The sequence below is a fragment of the Amblyraja radiata genome, chromosome 2 (assembly GCF_010909765.2).
Source record: "Amblyraja radiata isolate CabotCenter1 chromosome 2, sAmbRad1.1.pri, whole genome shotgun sequence".
Lineage (NCBI taxonomy): Eukaryota > Metazoa > Chordata > Chondrichthyes > Rajiformes > Rajidae > Amblyraja > Amblyraja radiata.
The window spans coordinates 104,789,906-104,814,085 of record NC_045957.1 but is presented as its reverse complement, the minus strand read 5'-3'; the positions used below and the strand labels follow the sequence as shown (position 1 = coordinate 104,814,085).

General features: G+C 41.6%; 1 protein-coding gene across 2 annotated transcripts in view; it reads right to left on the bottom strand.

Annotated features, from left to right (window-relative positions):
• Nucleotides 1–2,563: 2,563 nt before the first annotated feature.
• Nucleotides 2,564–24,180, bottom strand: part of znf804b (zinc finger protein 804B) — a 477,554-nt gene continuing 455,937 nt past the window's right edge. The window contains exons 3-4 of one of the 2 annotated variants that reach the window (XM_033012714.1): nucleotides 14,249–14,379; nucleotides 2,564–7,286 (exon numbers count right to left, since the gene is read on the bottom strand). In XM_033012714.1, coding sequence (XP_032868605.1) covers nucleotides 3,494–7,286; nucleotides 14,249–14,379 — 3,924 coding nt within the window. In that variant the 3' untranslated portion in view covers nucleotides 2,564–3,493. The remainder of the gene's footprint in view (nucleotides 7,287–14,248; nucleotides 14,380–24,180) is intronic. The other variant, XM_033012720.1, reaches the window with a different exon arrangement.

Below are 24,180 nucleotides of genomic sequence, written 5' to 3'. Positions count from 1 at the left end.
TCGCTCATTATACACTTCAGATATTCATTCCCACCCTGTAACTCTTAGACTTAGTTTGTTTAACTTCTACATTCTCCTTATTCTCTCCTCCTACTGATCTACTGCTCTGGTTCCCACCCCACTAGTTTAAACCTGTCCAAGTAGCATGAGCAAACTTCCCTGCAAGGATATTGGTGCCCCTCCAGAATAACTGCAACCTATCCTTCTTTTACTGGTCCCACCTGTTCTGGAAGAGATTCCAATGATCCATGCCCTCTCTACTGTGCCAGGTTTTTAGTCACACATTCAACGGTACTGTCTTCCTATTTTATGCCTCGCTGGCATGTAGCATAGGGTGCAATTCCAAGACTGCAACCCAGCTTTGTAACTTTCTTTCTAACTTCCTAAATTTTCTTTGCAAAACCTCATCCCTCTTCCTATCTATGCCATTCGAATGATATGCATCACAACCTCTGGCTGCACACCCTCCATCTTTTTGAATGCCCTGTACTTGCACATGTGCATCCTTGCCCCTAGAACTAGGAGAGAACAAACTATCTGGAGTCTCACATGCCACAGAGACATTAAGAGTATTCCTTACTATGGGGTCCCCTATAGCATCCCTTCATCTACATTTTGATCCTCCCTGCTGTAAAGCAGTGCCGGTCATGGTTCCACTAATCTGGATGCTGCTGTGGCTTCCCCCTGAGAAGCCAAACACACCACCTCCACCAGTATCCAATGTGCTGAGCCATAGAACAAAAATTCCTTTTAAAATAATCAGATAAGCATACATGTCATATACTGTCCAATTTGTCTATACAGAATAGTTGTACAGCTTCCTTTTGAGATTTAACTTAACTTAACAAGCAGTCTTACAGTACTACTCGAAGGTTGCAGTTCTGGGACAAATGTCATTTTCTGGGTCACATCACAGTCTGCTGTTCTGTCTGTGAAGGCAACGTCATTTGAAGTGAATGCATTTGAGGTTCTGCTGGGGTCTTAAGTTGTTTCCACAGGTCTTTTACGCCAAGTCGTTGCTATTGCTAACAAAAAGATATTTCACTGAAGGACACATAGAAATAAGGTCATGATTAATGCAATAACTACACCAGATGCTATTTGGTGGCATTGCAGGCCTTAAGGCGAGCTCAGTGGTGTCACGAGAAAAGGTCAGAAGACAGCATGCTTTGCATGCAGACTGCTGTTTAAAATGTTAAATTCAGTTGGAGGCACTAATGATTTCAAACAAGCAGTTTAATGAAAAAGATCAGGAAGAAATCCACATTATCCCAGATCATTGCACCATTTGCCTGAGTCACCCATTCATTGATGTGGTAGCATGACATGTGTATCATGTAGACGAACACAGAAAGTGGAAAAAAATACATTTATTTTCTTCGTTTTGCCATACATTAGGTAATAATATTTTTATTGTTTTATTTTCTATCTTTGATCAATGATTGAGAATGTCATTATGTCATTATCCATTTGTTGTTTGTAACATATCGAAAAACGGACTTCAGTAATAGTGGTTATATCTGCTAGATAAGATCACAAAACCAGTTTAATGTTTAAACATAACAGAGATAATGAAAGAAAAAACACCTGATGGCTCAGTCATTATAAGAGTTTTGCCATTGAATTGGACTGGTACAGCTTTGGTTCCTGGTAAGTTTTGAGTTAATCAATTTTAACTAAAAGCAGTGTGATAAATGGTCTTGGTTTCTCTGAATTACAAGATAGAAAATGGCCACGAGTCTTGCTCATCATTTCACTGAATAATAGATAAAGGCAAAGGATTGAGCTAGGCTTTGATGGTGTCCCACATCAAACAGGCTGATTATATCACCCAGCCTTATATTAAGAATGATTATTTTGTTCAGCTGCTGTGTTTCAACTTTCAGAAGAGCGAAACGAGGCTGAAGGAAAAAAAATGTTTTTGGGAGTTCTACAGTAATACTACACATAAAACATGTAGCCGGGTATTAATTTATCAGGGGGCTTTTTCCATGATATGACCTTTTCCTGTGTGCTGCATTGAACCGTTTACCGCAGAGGTGGTTATGTGCTGATTGGGAAGATAATTGCTACCGCAAGTCAACAGGCTTTGCGAGTTCTACATGATTGAACCTTTTGTAACAGTACATCAGTGAATGCATACACCTGCAGCTTAAAAACTCTACTTAGCTGGCAAGGTCTATTAAAATATATTGTATTCTTCCTCGTAATATCAGGCTTAAAACTGTTCTGACAACCTATGATTTACCCAATAGCCTCTTTATAAAATAAATGTAGTCCCAGTTATGTCACCAGTTACCAGTTATGTCCACTTGTTGATTTACGAAATGTGCTTTATGGCATAGGAAGTCTTTTCATATTATTTATTTCAGATTTTCCTGAACATAGAAGGAGGCTACTTGACCTGTTGTGTCTATGCCAGCTTAAAAACAATCAGTGTTTTATTTCTATTTAAAATAAAACCTCAATTATTTTTTACGTGCTATAAAATATATGCAAGTTTACCTTGCAAGCAAAAATAATGAGAACTACAGAAGTTTAAGTAAATGTTACATCTTTGCTCTCATCAGGTCTGCCACAATTTATTTCCAATTTCTGCCATAGAACAATTATTTTTCTTCAGGACAGTGTATTATACAGACACTTGTATGTAAATCCTAACAAATTTCAAGACCAATATACAATACATATAATAAAAAGATAATATTTCTTGTTGGGAGATTATTGTACAGAATTTTACTTCTAAAGTATAGTTTTATTGTATTGACTTTATTTACATAAGGAACTATGTTATATACATTATCATTCATTGATAGAACCAAATTTATTATGGAAAAATATTATTGCATTATACGTACAATAATTCCATCTTACATGGAAAAAACCTAAACAACAGCACTGGATGTACAGCATCCACTGCAATTCTATCCACATACACCGTACTCTGCATACTACAAATGCTTTAAAGAATTTTTTCCCAGATTAACCTAAAGCCTAATGAACTATGAACAGCAAAATTACAATGTGATACATTCAATTTAACTAAAGGATAGTATATCTAAAAACAAGTGGTAATTGTGATAAAAATACATATTTTAACCTTGCTGATAGGATTTAAAATGAAGAAAATGGATTTCCGAATCCAGGGTTCGAACAAAAACATGTTCTATCCTAAGGGTATATTGGAGGAGAACACCTGGAAAACACCATGACACCTTCACTTACTTATTGTTAGTACAAAGGCAGGTGGAATCTACGACATGGAAATCTATTCTAATGCACAGAGCATTGAGTCTCAGCATCTAATAATTTTATTCATAGAAAGCTAAACTTCAACAAGAACCCACGTAGGATACTTCAGATTAGAAAGATTGATGGAAAATGTTGACATTCATAGTATGTTCTTTTCAGCAGTCCAATGTGCACACGGTTGCCACCGGGAATGAATGTCTTAGCATTTTAATTGCTGCAATTTTATTTTCAGTTGTTTGTTTCAAGTGCTTGGACCAGAACGATGTTGCAGGTCGTGCCCTGGGAACAAGGGATGCAGCAAAGGGTGGAGATGGATGGCCGAGGCAGCAGCCATTGCTGCGGCTGGGTGAGGGGCAAAGAGTGTTGGGCAGAGCGCGGTGTGGGGCAGCGGGTGAAGTGCCAGGTGGGCTGGGTGGATGGTTGCAGCTGGGATGAAGTGCAGCGGATGGCTGGCCAGGAAGGCGGCGGGGTGAGCAGGAAAAATGGCTTGAGCGATGGGGGAGAAAGAGAAGGGTGTAATGTGCGGCTGGGCGATGTGGTGAAGCTGTGCCATTGCTTGGTGGTGGGCGCTAGGGTGGAGGGCCGCTGTGAGTGAGGCAGCAGCATGGTGCTGGAGCAGAGTGTGATGAACAGTGGTGACTGAGGAAGCTGTGGAAGCAGAAGGCTGGTGAAGGGAAATGGGTTGAAATGCTGGCACTGGAGTGAAAGTAACTGCTGCGGCGGATGGAGGGAAAGTCTTGACTTGTTTAGCGAGGAGCTGCTGCTGGATATGTTGCTGTGCCTGCAACTGCAACTTGCTGTATTTTTCCACTTCTTCAGGTAAGAAGATTATAGGTTGACTTGCCAGAGGGGGTGAGATTGATTTAGAACTCTCCTTGAAATGAGGATCCATTTCGTCAACACTCTGTGAGTTGGTGCCATAATAATCAAACATTATCTCTCCCAATGGAACTGAACTTATATCACTAGAATCGTAAAATGTCATTCTGGGATTCTTCTCTTTGACTGCTGTTGAGCCATCTGTAAAAACATCTGCAGTGGAAGAAACGACATTGGACATTTCTTCAGGATCTGGAGTAACACTTTCTTTAGCAGCCTGTACTTGGTATATCGTAAGGCCAATCTTTTCTTCTTCTGCAGCTTCTATTGGATTGCACAATGAACTTTGTTCAATGTCCATTTTAGTCTCATTCACCTCTTTGAGAAGGCTCTCCTCGTGGGAGCTAGTGGATGGAGATTCATTCCCACTCCATTCCGAGTGTTCAGGCTCAGCCTCTTTGCTGATATCATCTTTCTTTGCACCTACTTTTTTTGGTGCACTTAACTTCCCAATTAAGGACCATAAAGTCACATTATCCATAGAGATAGGAAGCTGGGGACCAAAGTAGCCTTGTGGAGAATCCTTCAACTTCAGGCCCATCGTACTTGAAGCTGATTCAGTGATAACTGATTTCGCGTCATTGTCCTCACATTGGCCATTTTCCAAAATGTGCTTTGCTATACTGGACTCCTTTTTATCTTGAATGAGTTTCTTCAATGGGAGAATGGAACAACCAATGTTCATGTTTCTATGAAATAAACTTGGGGAGATGGGGCTGTAATTCTGCAGTGTGCCTTCATTTTTTATTGTTCCATGGAGCTTTCCTGTACCTCTTTGTACCTCATGATGATCTCTATTGCAATGTGATGATTTTATATGATAAACGCTGCCTTTTGAAAAAGACTTTGATAGCTTCTCGTCAGATATTTCTTGCCTGCAGTTTTCTTTATTTCTGGAACAGGACCTTCTCAAACTGGAACCTCTGCTACTATCTTGTCTGCTCCTCCCATGCCTTGACCTACTCCTATATCTACTTCTGCTCCGACTATGGAGTTGTCTACTTCTGGACTTCCTGTTCCTGCTGTGCAATTGGCCTGTTGTGCTCATCTGGGTCCGAGTTAGAGCGCTGCCTCGATTTCTGCTCTGGCTGCCACCTCTAGTCCTATGGTAATGATCATCATCGGAAGATAATGATGAATTTGATGAATGGCTGTGCTTTTTCTTTTTATGTCTGGAATGACACTGGTAATGTGACCTACGATGTCTTTTTGAACAGTACTGAGACCGGCTTCTGTTGCTGTAATCACTGGATCTATCAGAATAATGCCTACTTCTGTGACTAGTTCTACTGTGGTCACTTGAGGTGTCAGAGGATGACCTTAATGATGAACCCGGTGAAGATGAATAGCTTCTGGATTTTCGACAAGCAATTCTATTACTTCGTGAATCATCTTTATAACTACAGTGAGGAAATGATTTACGGCACTTATTGTGGTGTTCCTCAGCGCTGTCACTGTCAATGGAGTTTAGGCTGTCATGTTTGGATTTGTGTGCTTTTTGATCTTCACATGATTCTTGGGAAATATTCAAAGGACCACCACTTGGTGCTTTCAGCTTTTTGTTGATTAAATCGAAAGGAGGAACTGATTGCTTATTGATAACACTGCTGCTGACTTGTTCCAATTCTTCATCAGCACTGCAGTGCACAGCTTCTGACGATCGTTTTGGGATCAATTTCGAATTATTTCCTTCTTTCAAAATTTCTTCAATATCCTTTGGTTCTGCCTCTGTGTTTTTTCTCCCATTACGTTTTTTCTTTTTCTTCCTCACATGGCCAGGGTCTGATTTCTGCTTCAATTTTTTGCAGGATCTGTTGCGATTCTTTCTTTTCTTTGAAATATGTGATCCTGCTGATTTCCCCGTGTTCGGACCTTGTTCTTTTACCAGACTTCTCTTTCGCCCCGTAGTTGTGCCTGACCCATTATCTTCTTCGATGGTAATGGCTGGATTTTGTTGACAGTCCTTATTGTCTTCCCACTCTGTGGTACCACTCTCTCTGTTTTTATTTCTTGACAATTTAAAATCAAAATATAAAGGGTTGCAGCTGTATGATAGGATTGGTTCTGTCTGTGTGAAGAGTAAAAGCTCGGATGGCCATTGAAGTCTCGTTGATTCATCTCTACTTAGCACTGGAAGAAAAGGTTCAGTCTTGAGATGCGACCTGATTAGTGGCTCCACCCTGCTCAACTTTCCTTTCTCAGGCAATATGGACTCAGTCAGTTTTTCATTCAACCCTGATGGCTCCTCGCCTTTCATCCTGCAAACAGACTGATCCAGTGTGTTCCCTCCCTCTTGTGTGTTTGTCTGCTGATGAGCAGGAGAATTAAAATGAGCTGCAACCATTTTCTTGGCATCTGCAATCCCGGCCTTTTCATTCCCAATTTCTGGGGCAGTGGAACATTTCACATCAGAGCCATCAATCTGAGACTCACCAATGTTATCACTATGAGCTACCACTTTGTCCAAGTCTGCCTTCTCCGATGATTTCATAAGAAACAAGAAGGGTACATTGGTCTTGCGTTTGCAATGTGTAGGACTATAGCAATAATACTCTTTCTCTGCTTCATCCTTGTTTTCCTTTAACATAAGAGCCTTCAGCTTCTTAACCCTTGCGAATGGATTGCTCCCAGTGCCACTGAACATCTGGGACTGTTTGGTTCGGTCAATATTTTCAGTGTCTGCAGTGTTATCTATCCCCGCACTTCCCTCTGAGATCTCTGCTTCAGCTGTAGCTTTCACTTTATGGCTCTGTGGTTCTTGCTCATATTGCTTCTCTTCAAGGGTGTCATTGAAAACTGAAGCAGATGACTCCAACTTCAGTGGAGCCTTTTTGTAAAATGAAAATGAGACGCTCCCCTTCTGAAAGGGGATGCATGGGCTGTTTTTCTTTGTGAAGTGACTAAAGGGCTTTAAGCCTAACCGCCCATGTATCTGCGACGGAGAGTCACCATGGATGCACTGGTTACCACATGGAGGACATTGCACACTATTTCCCTGAGTTCTTCTCAGTACCTCGTCTCTTATGAAGGAGGTTCGAGTGTTGCCCTTTCTTCCGTTTTCTCTACCTTTGGCAATGGATCCTCCAGCAGCTTCTTTCAGATGATTACCAATAGCTGCTGTTGCCGGCCTGAACATGGGGCCACTTCCTGGAGCACTGAAATAAAACCAAACAAAACATATCCTGAGTGTGATAACAAGTGAGATCAAAATGCAAAATGTAATGTCTTTGCAGACACCCATCTATACACTGGCGACACCGAAGCAGAGATCCTCAAAAGCTTTCAGTCCCGAGGAATAAATATCACCAGCAATGTGTCCTGGACCAGCCACATCGGAGCTATGGCCAAGAAAGTACACCAACACTTCTACTTCCTTGAAAGGCATAAGAAGTTCAGTATGTCCACAACAACCCTCACAAACAGCTACAGATGCGCTATAGAAAGAATTTTACCAGGATGCATCACAGCCTTGTTTGGAAAAAGCTCCATCGAAGACCACAAGATTTTGCAGAGAGTTGTAGATAGTCCAGACCAACATGCAAAACAACCTCTCTTCCAATGACTCCATCTATCGGCTATTCTTTGGAAAGTGAACTAAAACGTCACCCACATGAAGTATTACATTAAAAAATTATTGTAAGAGATTAATCTTATTCCTTGCTATTTTCCTGCCTACAGAACAATATTGCATGTATGCTAAGGATATGAACATTCTAGCTTTTTAAAATTCAGTTTGTAAGATAAAACTGAGTTATGAAAAAAATGCCACCGTGTGAGGTCACACACATGACCAGTCATATTTGGGGGGGAAGGGGGGGCATATTCTTGCTGCCTCAGCAAGGTCGCCTGCATAATCAAGGACCAGTCTCACCCTGGTCACTCCCTCTTCTCCCCTCTCCCATCAGATAAGAAATATAGATGTTTGAAAATGCATGCCTCCAGATTCAGGAAAGTTTATTCCCAGCTGTATTCAGGCAACTGAGCAGTCTTCTCTTCAGCTAGACCTCCCATATACCTCATTGGGGACCTTTGAACTATCTTTAACCAGACTTTATTGGAATGTATTTTGCATGTAATGTGGTACCAAGGCAGTTCGTGGTTTGAACTTCAGTGAGTTCAAGTGTTCATTGTATTCATGGTTGAGTTCATAGTGTTCACTAGTCTGTTGGCCGAACCAGGCCATGATGCAACTAGTCATTATGCTCTCTACCAGACACACATAGAAGTTCAAAAGACTATTCTTCGACATACAGAATCTCTTTAATTTTCTAAGGAAGTAGAGCTGTTGACTGGATAGCATGCAAACAAAAGCTTTTCATTGTACATCGGCACACATGATAATAATAATGTAAAGTAAACTTAACTAATGATGGTGCAAGGCAAGGACTTCATTGGAGAAAGCTAGTGCTTGTTGTATAATTGCATTTTAAAAGGTAAGCTAGTGTGACAGAAATACTTGACTGACAGACCTGCTGCATCCTTCACAGATTGAAACAGCAATTTTTATTGCTTCAGGTTTTCATACCATGTGTATAGGGCTCAATTATACATTCCCACAATGAATGATCTTTGGCAAAATAATTTTGCTTTAACTAATTACCTTAATCGGTGAAGGAATTATCCTTCACAAGAACACAAGAGAAAAAACACACCTCCCTCTAGCATGACCCACCTTTTAATTAGATTGAGTCTGATATGCTCCATGCATTAACTCCTCTGTTCCTAGTACGCCACAGCCTTCAATTCCATGATCTTTCAAAAAAACCTCCACTTTAAATACCTCCAATGATCTATAGTGTTCATAGTGTTCAATATTCTGTCGGCCAAACCAGGCCAGAATGCAACCAGTCATTATGCTCTCCATCATACACATGTAGTTGAAGAGACTATTCTTCGACATACATAGAAAACAGGTGCAGGAGGAGGCCATTCGGCCCTTTGAGCCAGCACCGCTGATACAGAATCTCTTTAATTTTCTAAGGAGGTAGGGTTGTTGATGGGGTTTCTTTATGAGTGCATCAATGTGCTGGGTCCATGACAGACCTTCAGTGAAATGCACACCCAGGAACTTGAAGTTGTTGACTCTCTCCCCCACTAGCCCGTTGATGAAGACATGATTGATCTTCCTCTTCTAAAGTTAACAATCAGCCTCTTGGTTTTACTTATGTTGAGAACAGGGTTGTTGTCCCGTCATCACTCACACAGACAATCCATCTTCCTCCTATACTCTGACTCACCAGCATCTAATTCGTCCAACAATGGTGGTGTTACCAGCCAATTTGAAGATGGGATTGGAACTGTCTGGCTGCACAGTCATGGGTGTAGAGTGAGTAGAGCAGGGAGCTGAGCACACAGTCTTGAGGTCCTCTGTGCTGTTGGTTATCAATGAGGAAGTGTTGCCAATTCGTACCGATTGGGTTCTGTTGATGAGTAAGTTGATGATACAGTTGCAAATGGATGTGCAGAGACCCAGTTCCCTGAGCTTGGTAACAGGTTTGGAGGGATGATGGTGGTAAATACTGAGCTGTAGTCTACGAACAACAGCCCGATGTATGTATTTGTGAGTGTTTTTATTGTCCATGTGGTCCAGTGCGCAGATTGGAGAGCCAGCAAGATTGCATCCCCCGTTGATCTATTGTGGCGGTAGGCAAATTGCAGTGGCTTCAGATAATTGTTGAGATAAGAGTTGATATGTGACACTAACATCTGTGGTTGGAAGTGCTTTGACAAGCAACCTGTCAATGCACTTCCAACCACGGATGTTAGTGCCACCAGTCGGTAATCGTTGCTCTGTCTACCGACTCCAAGCAATCCTGGAGTTGTGTCTGCCTCCCCTGATCAGCTCTGAGTGGTCCTCACTGCTAGGACTGTGCTCTTCAGCCACTGCCTATACACAGGAAGGACAGCCAGGTTCTCGGAGTTTCCAAAATAAGGGCAAGAGATCGAGTGAAGGCATCTTGGCTAATGGAATAACAGCAGTGAAGGGTGTTTGATCCTCTGGTGCTGCAGGACAAGTATTGATGGTAGTTTGGGCATGATTTCTTCAAGTCCCCGGCTATGATGGGAAAGGAGTCGGGGAATGCTATCTGGTGTTTGTTGACTACGGTGTGCAGCTCCTCTAGGGCTAGATTGCCTGGGGTGGGATGTAGACTGCGGTCAGGATGATGGAGGTGAATTTCTTTGGGAGGTAAAAGGGATAGCACTTCATCACTAGGTGTTCCAGGTACAGAGAGCAGGAGTCGGGCAGGACTGCTACGTTTGAGCACCATAAAAATGTCACCATGAGGCAGATGCCACAACCTTTCCCTTTTCTTGATCCCTCTGTTCGGTCCATGTGATGAATGGAGAAACCTTTGGGCTGGAGGGCTGAATCTGGGGAGCTGGGGATGAGCCATCTCCCTGTGCATTCTCTCATCTCGCTTTGATAAAGCAGCCTTGCCCACAAGTCCTCAACTATATTCTCTAGGATCTGTACATAGGGCAGTAGAATGGTGGTGGTGGGGATGGTGGTACTTGCAGGCCACCCCATCAACTACGTTTTAGGACAATGGAGGCCTCTCCTGTGTTTCCTATCACTGTATTCACTATCACTGTGATCCTCAGTGAGGTCGGGGATCTCCTGCCATTGGGGATTCCCTTGCCATCAGTATTCCATTGCTGTTGTGTAATCGCAACAGTGCTAAACTATTTAAATGAACCAGCAGCGTGCAAAGATTGGACTTTGTCTGTAGAACTGATGCGCTATAATGGTGAGAATTATATTCTATATTCTGTATCTTCAACTTTGCTCAACCTATTGTACATGAGCTTGTATTTATGTATAGTTTTATCTGATCTGATTGGATAGCATGCAAAACAAAGCTGATAATAATAAACCAATACTGAAACAAACGAAAATCACTACAGACACAAGAAACTTTCGATGCTGGAATCTTGAGCAAAACACAAAGTGCTGGAGAAACTCAGCTGGTCAGGTAGCATCTGGAGTGGGAATGGACAGGTAGATTTCAGATCGGCACCCTTCTTCAAACTGTCATCCGTTTACTCCCTCTTCAGAAAATGACTGTAAATTGATTAGATTACTTCTGTTTCATTTCAGGGAATTCTGCACATTACCTGATTTTGCATAAAGGAATCAAATGTGAAAGAAGACTGTCTCCATAACTGCTCCTTTGTGATGAATGCTGATTGAAAAAACAAACTCACAGAACTGAAATACCAGTCATTTAGTAGGCAGTAGCCATTCAGATAATAAAATGAACAAGAACTAAGTGCCGTAAGACCTTTTAAATTTACTGTTCTGAAAAAATATTCAACTGCATAATTATTAGCTTTAGGTATTTTATGTGAGGAATGTAAAGGTTGTACATTATTGCAGTTACCATTTTTATCATCATAAAAGGCAATAAGATTGCAAAGAAATTGAAATAATCTATATTGGCTCATAGTCAGTGCAATATTCATAGATACATAGAAAATAGGTGCCATTCGAGCCAGCACCGCCATTCAATGTGATCATGGCTGATCATCCACTATCAGTACCCCGTTCCTGCCTTCTCCCCATATCCCTTGATTCCGCTAGCCCGAAGAGCTCTATCTAACTCTTTTGAATGCATCCAGTGAGTTGGCCTCCACTGCCTTCTGAGGCAGAGAATTCCACAAAATCACAACTCTCCGGGTGACAACGTTTTTCCTCATCTCAGTTCTAAATGGCCTACCCCTTATTCTTAAACTGTGGCCCCTGGTTCTGGATTCCCCCAACATATGAGGTAAATGTGAGGTTATCCATTTTGGTGGCAAAAACAGGAAAGCAGACTATTATCTAAATGGTGGCCGACTAGGAAAAGGGGAGATGCAGCGAGACCTGGGTGTCATGGTACACCAGTCATTGAAAGTGGGCATGCAGGTGCAGCAGGCAGTGAAGAAAGCGAATGGTATGTTAGCTTTCATAGCAAAAGGATTTGAGTATAGGAGCAGGGAGGTTCTACTGCAGTTGTACAGGGTCTTGGTGAGACCACACCTGGAGTATTGCGTACAGTTTTGGTCTCCAAATCTGAGGAAGGACATTATTGCCATAGAGGGAGTGCAGAGAAGGTTCACCAGACTGATTCCTGGGATGTCGGGACTGTCTTATGAAGAAAGACTGGATAGACTTGGTTTATACTCTCTAGAATTTAGGAGATTGAGAGGGGATCTTATAGAAACTTACAAAATTCTTAAGGGGTTGGACAGGCTAGATGCAGGAAGATTGCTCCCGATGTTGGGGAAGTCCAGGACAAGGGGTCACAGCTTAAGGATAAGGGGGAAATCCTTTAAAACCGAGATGAGAAGAACTTTTTTCACACAGAGAGTGGTGAATCTCTGGAACTCCCTACCACAGAGGGTAGTCGAGGCCAGTTCATTGGCTATATTTAAGAGGGAGTTAGATGTGGCCCTTGTGGCTAAGGGGATCAGAGGGTATGGAGAGAAGGCAGGTACGGGATACTGAGTTGGATGATCAGCCATGATCATATTGAATGGCGGTGCAGGCTCGAAGGGCCGAATGGCCTACTCCTGAACCTAATTTCTATGTTTCTATGTTTCTATCAGGAATATGTTTCCTGCATCTCGCGTGTCCAATCCCTTAATAATTTTATATGTTTCTATAAGATTTCCTCTCATCTTTCTAAATTCCAGTGCATTCAAGCCCAGTTGTTCCATTCTTTCATCATATGACAGTCCCGCCATCCCGGGAATTAATCTTGGGAATTTACGCTGCACACCCTTAATAGCAAGAATGTCTTTCCTCAAATTTAGGAGACCAAAAGTGCACACAATACCCCATGTGTGTCTCACCAGGTGGCTGAACAACTGCTCAAGACCTCTTTGCTCTTATACTCAAATCCTCTCATTATGAAGGCCAACATGCCATTAGCTTTCTTCACTGCCTGCTGTACCTACATGCTTACTTTCAGTGACTGATGTACAAGGACACCCAGGTCTCGTTACACTTTCCCTTTTCCTAATCTGACACCATTCAGATAATAATTTGCCTTCTTGTTCAAAATGTGAGGTTATCAAAAGTGGATATCCTCACATTTATCCACATTATATGCATCTGCCATGCATCTGCCGTCTCACCCAACCTGTCCAAGTCACCTTGCATCCTCATAGCATCCTCTTCAAAGTTCACACTGCCACCCAGGTTTGTGACATCTGCAAAGTGGCTAATTGTCATTCCCTTTCTGCTGTAATTATCTCTCAATTTCCCTCATATTGTTTTTTTTACTAACATCCTGGAAGCCTATATTACCCTTTAAATATCCATCACCTTGAAAGTTCTCATCTAATACATAGTTGCTGGTATCATTTACAGCATACCTGTATCTGTTCTATGGTGATTCTGGTGCCTATTTTATCCATCTCTTAAACATTGCAAATGAACGCTTTGCAGAATCATATGTTTTACGCCATCTCGACTTATGCACCCTGGGCTGAAACTAGCAAGCTGTTTCATAATTTTTGCAAAAGTTTAGTAATTACCAGAATAGTGTCTGGATTAGATAGTTTCATCTACAGGGAGAGGTTGGATAAACCTTAATTGTTTGCACTGGAACATCGGAGGTTGAGGGGAGACTTGATAGAAGAATATAAAATTATGAGAGACATAGGTAGGATAGACAGTCAGATCTTTTCTCCCTGGATGGAAATGTCTAACACTAGATGGCACAGGTGTAAGGTGAGAGGACGAAAATGTAATGGAGATGTGCGGGGCAGGTTTTTAACACAGGGGGTGTTGGGGGCCTGGAACACATTGCCAGCGCTGGTGGTGGAGGCAGATATGATAGTGGCATTTGGGAATCTTTTAGAAAGGCTCATGGATTTGCAGGGAATGGAGGGACATGGATCACTTGCAGGCAGATGAGATCAGTTCAGCTAGCATCATGTTTGGCACAAACATTGTGTTCCTCACTGTATTGTTCAATGTTCTAATTAGTTGTTATCCGTTATGCTAAAATGGTAAAAATAGACTTTACATATAACATGGGAATGTAAACTTTTGAAAAATGTATCTTTGGAAATAAAGTGTGTAACATTGGTTTACACATTCAGAACTCGAATATTAATGTTGACTGACCATTCCGACTGTTTCCGCAGCTCTGCAAGCTGGTGAAGACGTTTGAGCGCCTTTTCCTGTTTCTTTTCATCTTTCCTTGATCTCGAAGCTACATTGCGAGCAAATTCTCTTTGCTTTAGTTCTTTCAGCCTCTGTGACAAAAATGCAGAAGATTCAGTGATCACCTGGTGCAGGTTGCTTTGGGAAATATACTCACTTAAGGTTATGTACTCAGCAAAGTCAAAAATAAATTGTTCCTGCATTGAGAGTGAGTCCCTCTGCATAAGTCAAAAAGCAATATGTAAAAGAGCCAACATAAAGGTTTCTGACAGACATAAGTCAGTAAATCAATGGAACACGCAGCGTTGAAACTGCAATTGGAGATGTTACAAATTATCCAAAATGATGATTAAAGCTAAAGATCTACAAATATATATGGAGCACAATGGTCAGCTATCTTTTTCGATTTAATACAACATGATGGACGGTATGAAGCATGGAAACGCAAATTATCTAATTTTGCATTCACGCAAAAAGCAGACAGAAATCTTGAACAGTACTGCTCTGGTCTTTGTCCCGATCATGTGCAAAAGACTTTACTTCATCTGACAAATTTGAAAAATGGTAGAGCAATTTGTTTTTTTTCAATGTGTCTCAAGCTGCGTTTCAACTCCTGCATGTTGTTCATCTGCAAACATATTTGTGTGTGAGGCAAAAACGGAGATTGAATTTCTACCTCTCAGGGAAAGAATGTAATGCTTTTTTGGCACTGCGGAAAGCAGGCAGCGGAGAGCAAATTCCATGTCACTACTTACAGTCCACATGACAACCAACAATGCGAAACGAAATAGCACTAAAAACAGAACACTAAACTGCCCATAGCACATTTACACTAACGATGCAGGTACCGGCAAAATGACAGACACAAAGTAGTGCAGCTATTTACACTAGTATATAGAAACTCACTCTGGTGAACTGTGCCACTGTGCAGAGCAGCATTTTGTTTTCAACACATCAGCTGAAAATGTCACACTGCAAAGCAGCGAGAGAACAAGAAAACATACAGAAAGCATTACAAGGCAGGCAAATTATGTTTCTATCCTGGGTATTAAGATCAATGTATGTACACAACAAAATGTTCAGCTTATTGATGTTTATTAATGCTATTCATGGTAATACTGGAGAACTGGGACTGAATAATTGGTTTATGATAATCTCTTTCAAGGAATGTAGAAGAAAATTCTCCCATCAACAAGCCCTGACAACAAAACCTAGGCACAACTGTGACAATATCCTTTGCATGCCAACTATCCCTTCTTTCTTCAAGATTCAAAAAGCTTGGCCAAGTTAATCTGTTTACCGTATTTATACAATCAATAAGATTAACAAACAAAAGGAATCAATGGTAATACTTAATTAAGTAATACTTTCTGTTCCAAATTGTTATTCTTATGATAAGTTTGTCCTCAGAAAACTGAGCCTTGTCTGCAATAACAAAATAATACACAGATTGTGGAAACATTCACCAGTAGCTATACAACAAATTCAAGAGAACCTTGTAGTATTTGAGTATTAGGAACAATTTATTATTTTGTTGAAGATAAGCACAAAATAAGTAACTAGAGGGTTAGGCAGCATCTTTAGAGAACAGGAATAGATGGCATTTCAGGTCGAGATCTTTCTTCTCGACCCAAAACTTCACCTATTTCTTTTCTCCAGTGATGCTGCTTCACCGCTGATTTACTCCAGCATTTGGTGCCTATCTTCGCTGTAAACCCACATCTGCAGTTCCTTCCTGCACTCATTATTTTGTTGGGTTGTCAGTCCCTTTCTCAGACTGACAGATCTGAGGCCCAGCATCAAGTTGGGAAAAAACCCCAGGATAAGTGGGACTGCATTTTATTCAACATGAACAGATCTGCTGCTAAGGAGCCATCTGGCAGTTGCTAAAGAGCACACTTTGGGAATGCTTGTCTAAAAATTGTAAATTGATCCCGACATTTCCAAATATAATTTGTTTCAGCATGCCAGACATGATACCAATGTCAGATGCCCAGTTATGATGCACTCAATACTCATGCACCCCATGTTTGCTCCCACTTCAGTGTTTCAGTGCAACCTAAAGCCTTCAATGAGCAGTCACAGCTAGCAGTGGACTGTACAACTTCATCGCATCTGCTGACCCTGAGGTACTAACTCAGCAGCTTCTGAACTGACTGTAGGCTGTTTACAGTGTGTGTTGTTTATCTTTGTGAGTGTATCTTTGTACACTCAAATATGTATTTTTTCATGAACTAGCTCCAATTAGCTGCTGTCTTACACATGCAATGGGTGCCTCAGCGAAGACATTGTAGGCAGCACTACATTCATCATCTTTCCGGGTGAGGTTTGGCTGCGTGTGCAGTGATGCCAGCAGCTGCCACACCAGTGTCACTTATCTCTGCAATATCATTCATGCTATTAGTACTTAGAGAATTATTTTCAACATTGTCTGGAGACTATTTCATAACTTGTCATAACATTATGGCAAATCAAATGATACCATACTGGAAATAATAAAAATAAAAAGCAAACCACCCTAATGTCAAAGTATGCCTTCAGTGGCGGCATCCTGGCGATTTGAAGTGAGCCCCCTTTTTCCCTTTGAGTCTGTACTTGGTCTTGATGATCCAAAAGAAGCACATGAACAAAATGGCTGGCTTTTTGTTGCTGCTCGGAACCAATCAAAGGAGTGATATCTAGTGGTTGGTTATGGGAAGTTGGTGAGTGGCTTCCTGCAGTGGGAAATCACTTGGTCTTTGAAAGGGGAAATAATTCACCCGAACCTGCACACCAGATGATCTCTCAGAAGAATAGTAGACAATGTTCCAGTAACCTATGAACACTCCCGACAGCAATACCATAGTTTCAATCTCAAGCAAAATCCACTGAATGACCTTCAAATGTAGTTATCTGATCCCTGCTGTACTTACTTTTGTCCTCAAAGTCAACTCTTCCATGGTCTAGCAGGTCTGCTCACAATAAATGAAAAGGACCATGTTGAGTTTAGTTTATTGTTACATGTACCAAGGTACAGTGAAAAGCTTATGTTGCATTCTAACCAGTCAACAGAAAGGTAATTCATGATTACAATTGAGCCATCTATACTGTACAGATAAATGATAAAAGGAAACATAGAAACCTAGAAAATAAGTGCAGGAGTAGGCCATTTGGCCCTTCGAGCCAGCACCACCATTCAATATGTAACTGTAATTGTTATATGGTTATATTGGTCTGAGCGCAGGTATATGGGACTAGGGGAGAATACGTGTTCGGCACGGACTAGAAGGGTCGAGATGGCCTGTTTCCGTGCTGTAATTGTTATATGGTTATATGGTTAATATGATCATGGCAGATCATCCACCAAAATCAGTACATTGTTCCTGCTTTCTCCCCAAATCCCTTGATTGTGTGAGCCCGAAGAGCTATCTCTAACTCTCTTGAATACATCAATTGTTTTATTTCATTTTATTGCTGCATAATAACCATTTAGGGATTAATAGTTCACTAAGAAGATTACAGTGACACGTTGATTGTTCTGTGCTTGGAGCTCCCCCTCAGACAGTCCATCGGTGATGGTGACCCTGCGTTACTGTGAGCATGACCAAAGCAGAGAATCATTGCCTGTAGCTGGAGGATTAGGGTAAGCTGACAACCTACGGTTCCTCCAGAGTGCGATAGGATAAAAGCATGTCTGACAAATATTTGGCACTTTCCACCACACGTGTTAAAGCTCTGAATTACAACAAAACAATAAAGTATTTTCCCATGACCACGAAAAGCACATGCCTGACCCCTGGATAGATATCTGGCACTTTGAGACCTGGCGTCACATCACAATTATTTCACTCTCACATCACTATAATACTCGACTGTCAGGGTAATAGTGTACATAGGAGCCTCACTCAGCAGGAGCCCATGCTGGGAAATCTCAGGTGCAGTCTGATCATCTGGTGATGTGTGCATCCATCATCTCAAGGTAAATAACATGAATAATGTTTAGCGCAAATAAAACCAGTAAGGTCCGATCATAGATAATAATATACCTGGGAGTCCACATCTCAGAGGATCTGACATTGTATGATTTTGCTGATAATTTACAAATATCATTGTATGATATTGTATGATTGTATGTATGACTGCAGGCATGAAATTTCGTTCAGACCGTAAGGTCTGAATGACAATAAAGGTATTCAATTCAATTCAATGGACATCACACGCTGCAGCACTGGTGAGTAAGGCAAGGCAGCGCCTTTACCACCTCAGGCAATTGAGAAAATTCAGATTGTCTCTGAGGATCCTCCAGTGCTTCTACTCAGCGGCTGTGGAAAGCATCTTGTCCGGAAACATCACAATTTGGTTTGGGAACTGCTCTGCCCAGGACAAGAAGGCTCTGCAGAGAGTAGTCCGTTCGGCCGAACGCACTATGGGAACTGCACTCGCCCCCCTACAGGAACTATACATCAGAAGGTGCAACTCCAGAGCCAACAAGATCATGGTGGACCCCTTCCACCCCAGCAACAGACTGTTCCAGCTGCTACGGTCAGGCAAACGCCTCCGTTGCCATGCTGTGAAAATGGAGAGGATGAGAAGGAGTTTCTTCCCAGAGGTCATTAGGACTGTAAACTCCTATCTCACCAGGGACTAACTTACTGTACCAATTTACTGTTGTGTGGTGTCTTTTTTAAATTGCTGTTTTTCTTTTTTTTCCTCCCACAAATATGTTCGACAGTCGGGCTCGCTGCTGCGGCCCGACTCTGCAGCTCGGAGGCTCCAGCAACGCAGCTTCTGTGGACTGTCGGGATATCGGGAGCTCGTGGGTCCAGGTGAGAGACCGCTTTTCGGAGCTCCCACAACGCAACTTCTCCAGCCCGTGTCGCGGGGTTGGAACGACCCGGAGCGGGGCCGTACATCGCCCGGCGCGGCTTAATGGCCGCGGGACATTCCAGCTCCAACTTTGTGACATTTAGACCGGGAGCGGAGCCGTACATCGCCCGGCACGGCCTAAAATGGCCGTGGGACTTATCATCGCCCGCCTGGGGCTTCGACATCGGGGGGGGGGAAATGGAGAACAGGGGAGAGAAAAGACTTTGCCTTCCATCACAGTGAGGAGGAGGTTCGCTGTGATGGATGTTTCTGTAAATTGAATTGTGTGTATGTCTGTAGGAAATTGTCTTTATTTGTATGGCTGTGGAAACGTAGTTTCGTTTGAGCCTCACTGAGGTTCAAATGACATGTAATAAATATTGTATTGTATATTGTATTGTATTGTATTGTATTGTATGTAATATGTGAATATGTGATTCTGTTCCATTCTGTTTTGTAGTTTTATTTTGCACAATCCGCAAGCATTGCCACTTTTCATTTCACTGCACATTTTGTATGTGTATGTGACAAATAAACTTGACTTGACTGGGCTTGAGATAGTCTGAGTGTCTCCACTGAGGTAGATAGTAGTTCAGGACCGCTCTCTAGTTGTTGTTAGAATAGTTCAGTTGCCTGATAACAGCTGGGAAGAAACTGTCCCTGAAGCTAGAATTGTGCATGGGAGAGGGGAGAAGAGGGAGTGGCCAGGGTGCGACTCTTCCTTGATTGTACTGGTGACCTTGTCGAGGCAGCGTGAGGTATAAATGGAGTCAATAGAAGGGAGGCTGGTTGGTGTGATAGTCTGGGCTGCTTCCACAATTCTGTGCAATTTCTTGCGCTCTCGGATGGAGCTATCCAAAACCGATAACGTGGGTGGACCGGGTGATGAAGAATGTGTCCGGCATGCTTCCCCTCATCAGGCAGGTGATCGAGTATAGGAGTCAGCACATTATGACATGATAAAATGCTTTCTATGGTGCAAGTGTAGAAGTTGGAGAGAGTTGTTGGGGACATGTATCTCCCCACGTGACATTTCTCTGCTCCTGCATATGTCATTTGCTTAGATATCGCATCACTGTTCATGCACAAAAGCATTTTGTGAATGTGCAGCATCTCTCCGTTTGTGCACCGATGAGTTGCTGATGAGTAGCATCCCATTGTTTATGGAGAACAGTAATCTGTTCATGGGTTGCAACACTTGTCCACTGAGAGCAGCAATCTGCTCAGAAGTGGCACCTAGCTCCTCCCAGGTGACATATGAGTCTCTTGGGGTAGTACAGATGCATGGATCACCTCAATGATGATTCCTAATGCCTGGTGCCACACTGCAGCCCCCTTGAATAGAACATTGCAAATTGTATGCAATGAAACTGAGAGCTCTCATGCTGTCAGTATATGCTGAGACCAGGTCCTTTGCTGATAGCCACTTAAACTAGTGACAATAGCACAACAATCAAACTGAATGTCACCAGCAAAAGCAAATATACCATGAAAAATGGGTACTTGAGGATTAGTTGGAGTTGGCAGTGTAATATGGTCGAAGGATTGTGCTGATGAGTGTTGGAAAAGGTCTGAGCTTTGTTTTGGAGATTTGCAGAATGATTTGAATGACAACATCGATGATAGCAACATAATTAATCTAAGTATCTTTTTTATTAAATATTCTTTGGGTGTATCATGATACAGGTGTATATTTCACAGCAATTTTTTTTCAACAAATGCATTAATGTTGATATTCTCTAATGGAATATTGCTTGAGTAAACATTTAAAATTCCTCACCATGCCCTATTACTTCATTCTGTGATTATTCTTCTTCATTAGGGGGCATACAGATGCATTACTTTATTAAGCTTTGACTTCAAATAATTTTTAGATGAAATGTACAATTCAGTTCATTGAAGTCTTTGGCTTTAATAAGACTATTTATGACCTATTCTCTCAACCTGAGGCAATATGTTTTCCATTCATGTTTAAAGCATGAAGGAATGGCTAACTCACTCCCACTAACCTTCCACTGCAGGGAAAAATCAGTGGCATCCCCTATTCCCCCGAGCAGTGTGTTGTTTTATGCAGGATAGTGCAAGATAAATTCTCATTCATTTATGCAAAATAATTAAACTCATGGGAGACATTAAATAACTATATGAACCCAGAGAGTTGCTTTCTAATAGTAGCATAAAACATATACTGTTTTAAAACCTATACAGGAACACACTAAAGGAAGATTATAAATTATACACCATCTATCATGACCTCAGATGTGCCTTAGAATCAATTAATATACCTTTCACCATGTCATCTATTATAATATGAGAGACCTAGGAGTCAATTTGCACACAACAAACCCCAAATATACAATATGATCATCTGTCTCAAGGAGGTTGTTTGAAAAATAACTGTCAGCCAATAATGCAAGCTATGACTGCGCTGCTCTCCTTCAAAGTAATGCCAATAAGAACCTTCTTATCGCAATGATTGAGCAAGAAAGGCTGTGATCTAACTTCCCACTCAAAAGGACATCAGCTCTCATGGTGCAAAACTCAGACTCTTCAATTGTCAAAGGTGAGGTTCGAACACGCAACCTTTTGACTTCAATGGTAAGAGTGATAACCATAAGAATTGGAGATGGCTAACAGGAATAAAACAGTTCTCCAGCTGTTGAATTGGTGAGTGCATCATTAGGCGTAATACCTAACAATAGAACATAGAACAGTGCAGCAGAGGAACTGTTCCTCTGGCCCACAACATTTGTGCTGAACATTATGCTTAATTAAACTGCTCATGATTCATATCCTGCATGTGATCCATATCTCTCTATTTCCTGCACTCCCATGTACTTATCTATAAGCCTCCTACGCCACTGTCATATCTGCCTCCATCACCGCCCCTGGCAATGCAGCTCTAGGCCCCTACCACCCTCTGCATAAAATATTTGCCCCGCACATATTAAACTTTCCCCCTCTCACCTTATAGCTATGCCCTCTAGTGCTGGAAATTTCCACCCTTGGAAAAAGGTTTGGACTGTCGACCCTATCTATGCATCCCATAATTTTATATAATTCCCTCAGCCTCCGACGTTCCATTGAAAACAATCCAAGTCTATCCAACGTTTCTCTGCAGCTGAAATCCTCTAATCTAGGCACCATTCTGGTAAACCTCTGCACCCTCTCCAAAGCTTCCACATCTTTTCTATAATGGGATGACCATAACTGCATTTAATACTCCAAATGAGTCCTAATCAAAGTCCTATAGAGGTGCATCATGACTCAGCTCTTATATTCAATGTCCCTGGCAATGAAGGCAAACATACCATATGCCTTCAATGAGAGAGTAAGATAAAGAGTTAGGCCTTGTTGGTACAAAATGCAACTAGGAGTGTTTGCAACCTTCTAAGATATCTGGTAGAGTTGTGGGAGAGCATGTGAAGACTGCTGCTTGTTTACAACATATTTCCCTAGAGATACATCTGTGAGATCTTCGGAACATTTAAAAAAATTGCACATACAACAGTTGACGCAGTGAGTAAGAATTGAGGTCAGCCATGATATTTCACACTATTTGTTCTACTTGCATTGATAGTCATAGAGCCATACAGATGGAAACAGGCCCTTCGACCCAAATTGACCATGCCGACCAAGATGCCCCATCTACACCAGTTTGGCTCATATCCCTATAACCTTTCTTGTCCACGTATCTGCCCAAATGTCTTTTAAATGTTATTATAATACCTGCTTTAACTACCTCCTCTGGCAGCTGGTTTCATATACTTACCACCCTCTGTGTGAAAAAGTTGCTCCTCAGGTTCCTATTAAATCTTTCCCTTCTCACCGTAAACGTATGTCCTCTAGTTCTTGATTCTCCTACTCTGAGTAAAAGGTATCCATGAAGAAGGCGTTAATTAAACAGAACATCAACTTAATTTGCATCTCCCTGATCATTACTGCAGCTGAATATATTTTGATTGCAGCAATGTGTATCGCAGCTCGAAATTAAACATTGGGTATATTTAGGCAGGAAATCAGTTGATGTCTCCAGATGAATTGTTACAATTTGATTGCAGAGTAGATTCCCCTATTCTGGGTAACAACCTCTGTGCATCTACCCTATGTATTCCCCTCATGTTCTAATAAACCTCTGTGGAAGAAATTAATTTCGAGGGAAATTAAAGGGAAATGAAAAACGGGGACTTCGAAGGTTTGCTTCAAGAGGCTTTATTGCATGATATCATGGAGAGATGGCAGCAGTTAACTGCTCACCAGTTCTCTGACTTCACAGCAGAATTAGCCAACAGTTATATTGTGCAGTAAACAACTTTTGTTTTTTGTTAGATAAAACAAAATGAAAATATACTATCTACTACATGGCTACCAATTATTTAATTAGTCATAACATTTTTTGGTTATGCCAATCTTATTCATCAACAGATGGTTAATACAAGTCAAACATAATACAAGGGTATCTTGACATTCTTCTATCTCACCTTTTAGGCGGCTCGCGCTGCCATACCCTCTCCGAGCCAATCATAACCCCCCCCATTTACTGCCACATTTCTATGCTACTAGCGGTAGGGGGTGCAGGTGGTCTACTGTAACTTCCTACAGAAGAAAACAAGCTTCCTTATCTCTGTCCTATCTTTGTTATGTTTACATTTATCATCAAGAGGTAATGCGCCTAAAGCTTATTTTGCCCATTCTCACGATCCTCTTCTGCACCTGGTTAACGAGAGATGCCAATTGCCACATCCACACACCCTTTCGTTACTTTGTTCAATTCCGATCAAATTAAGTAAGAAAGGATTTTAATATTTTCTTCCACACCTCTATAAGATCACCCTTCACCCTCCTGTGCTCCAAGGAATAAAGTCCAAGTTTGCTCTACCTCTCTTTATAGCAACATCCTTATAAATCTATATACTGACTTTCTGCTCAACAACACCTCCCAGAACCCTGCCAACCCTGCCAACCCTACCCTGTCTAGTAAGTATTGCTAGACTGCTGAGGCCAGTATGACTCTAACGTTACTCATCACCTTTGGGTAAGGAATGGAC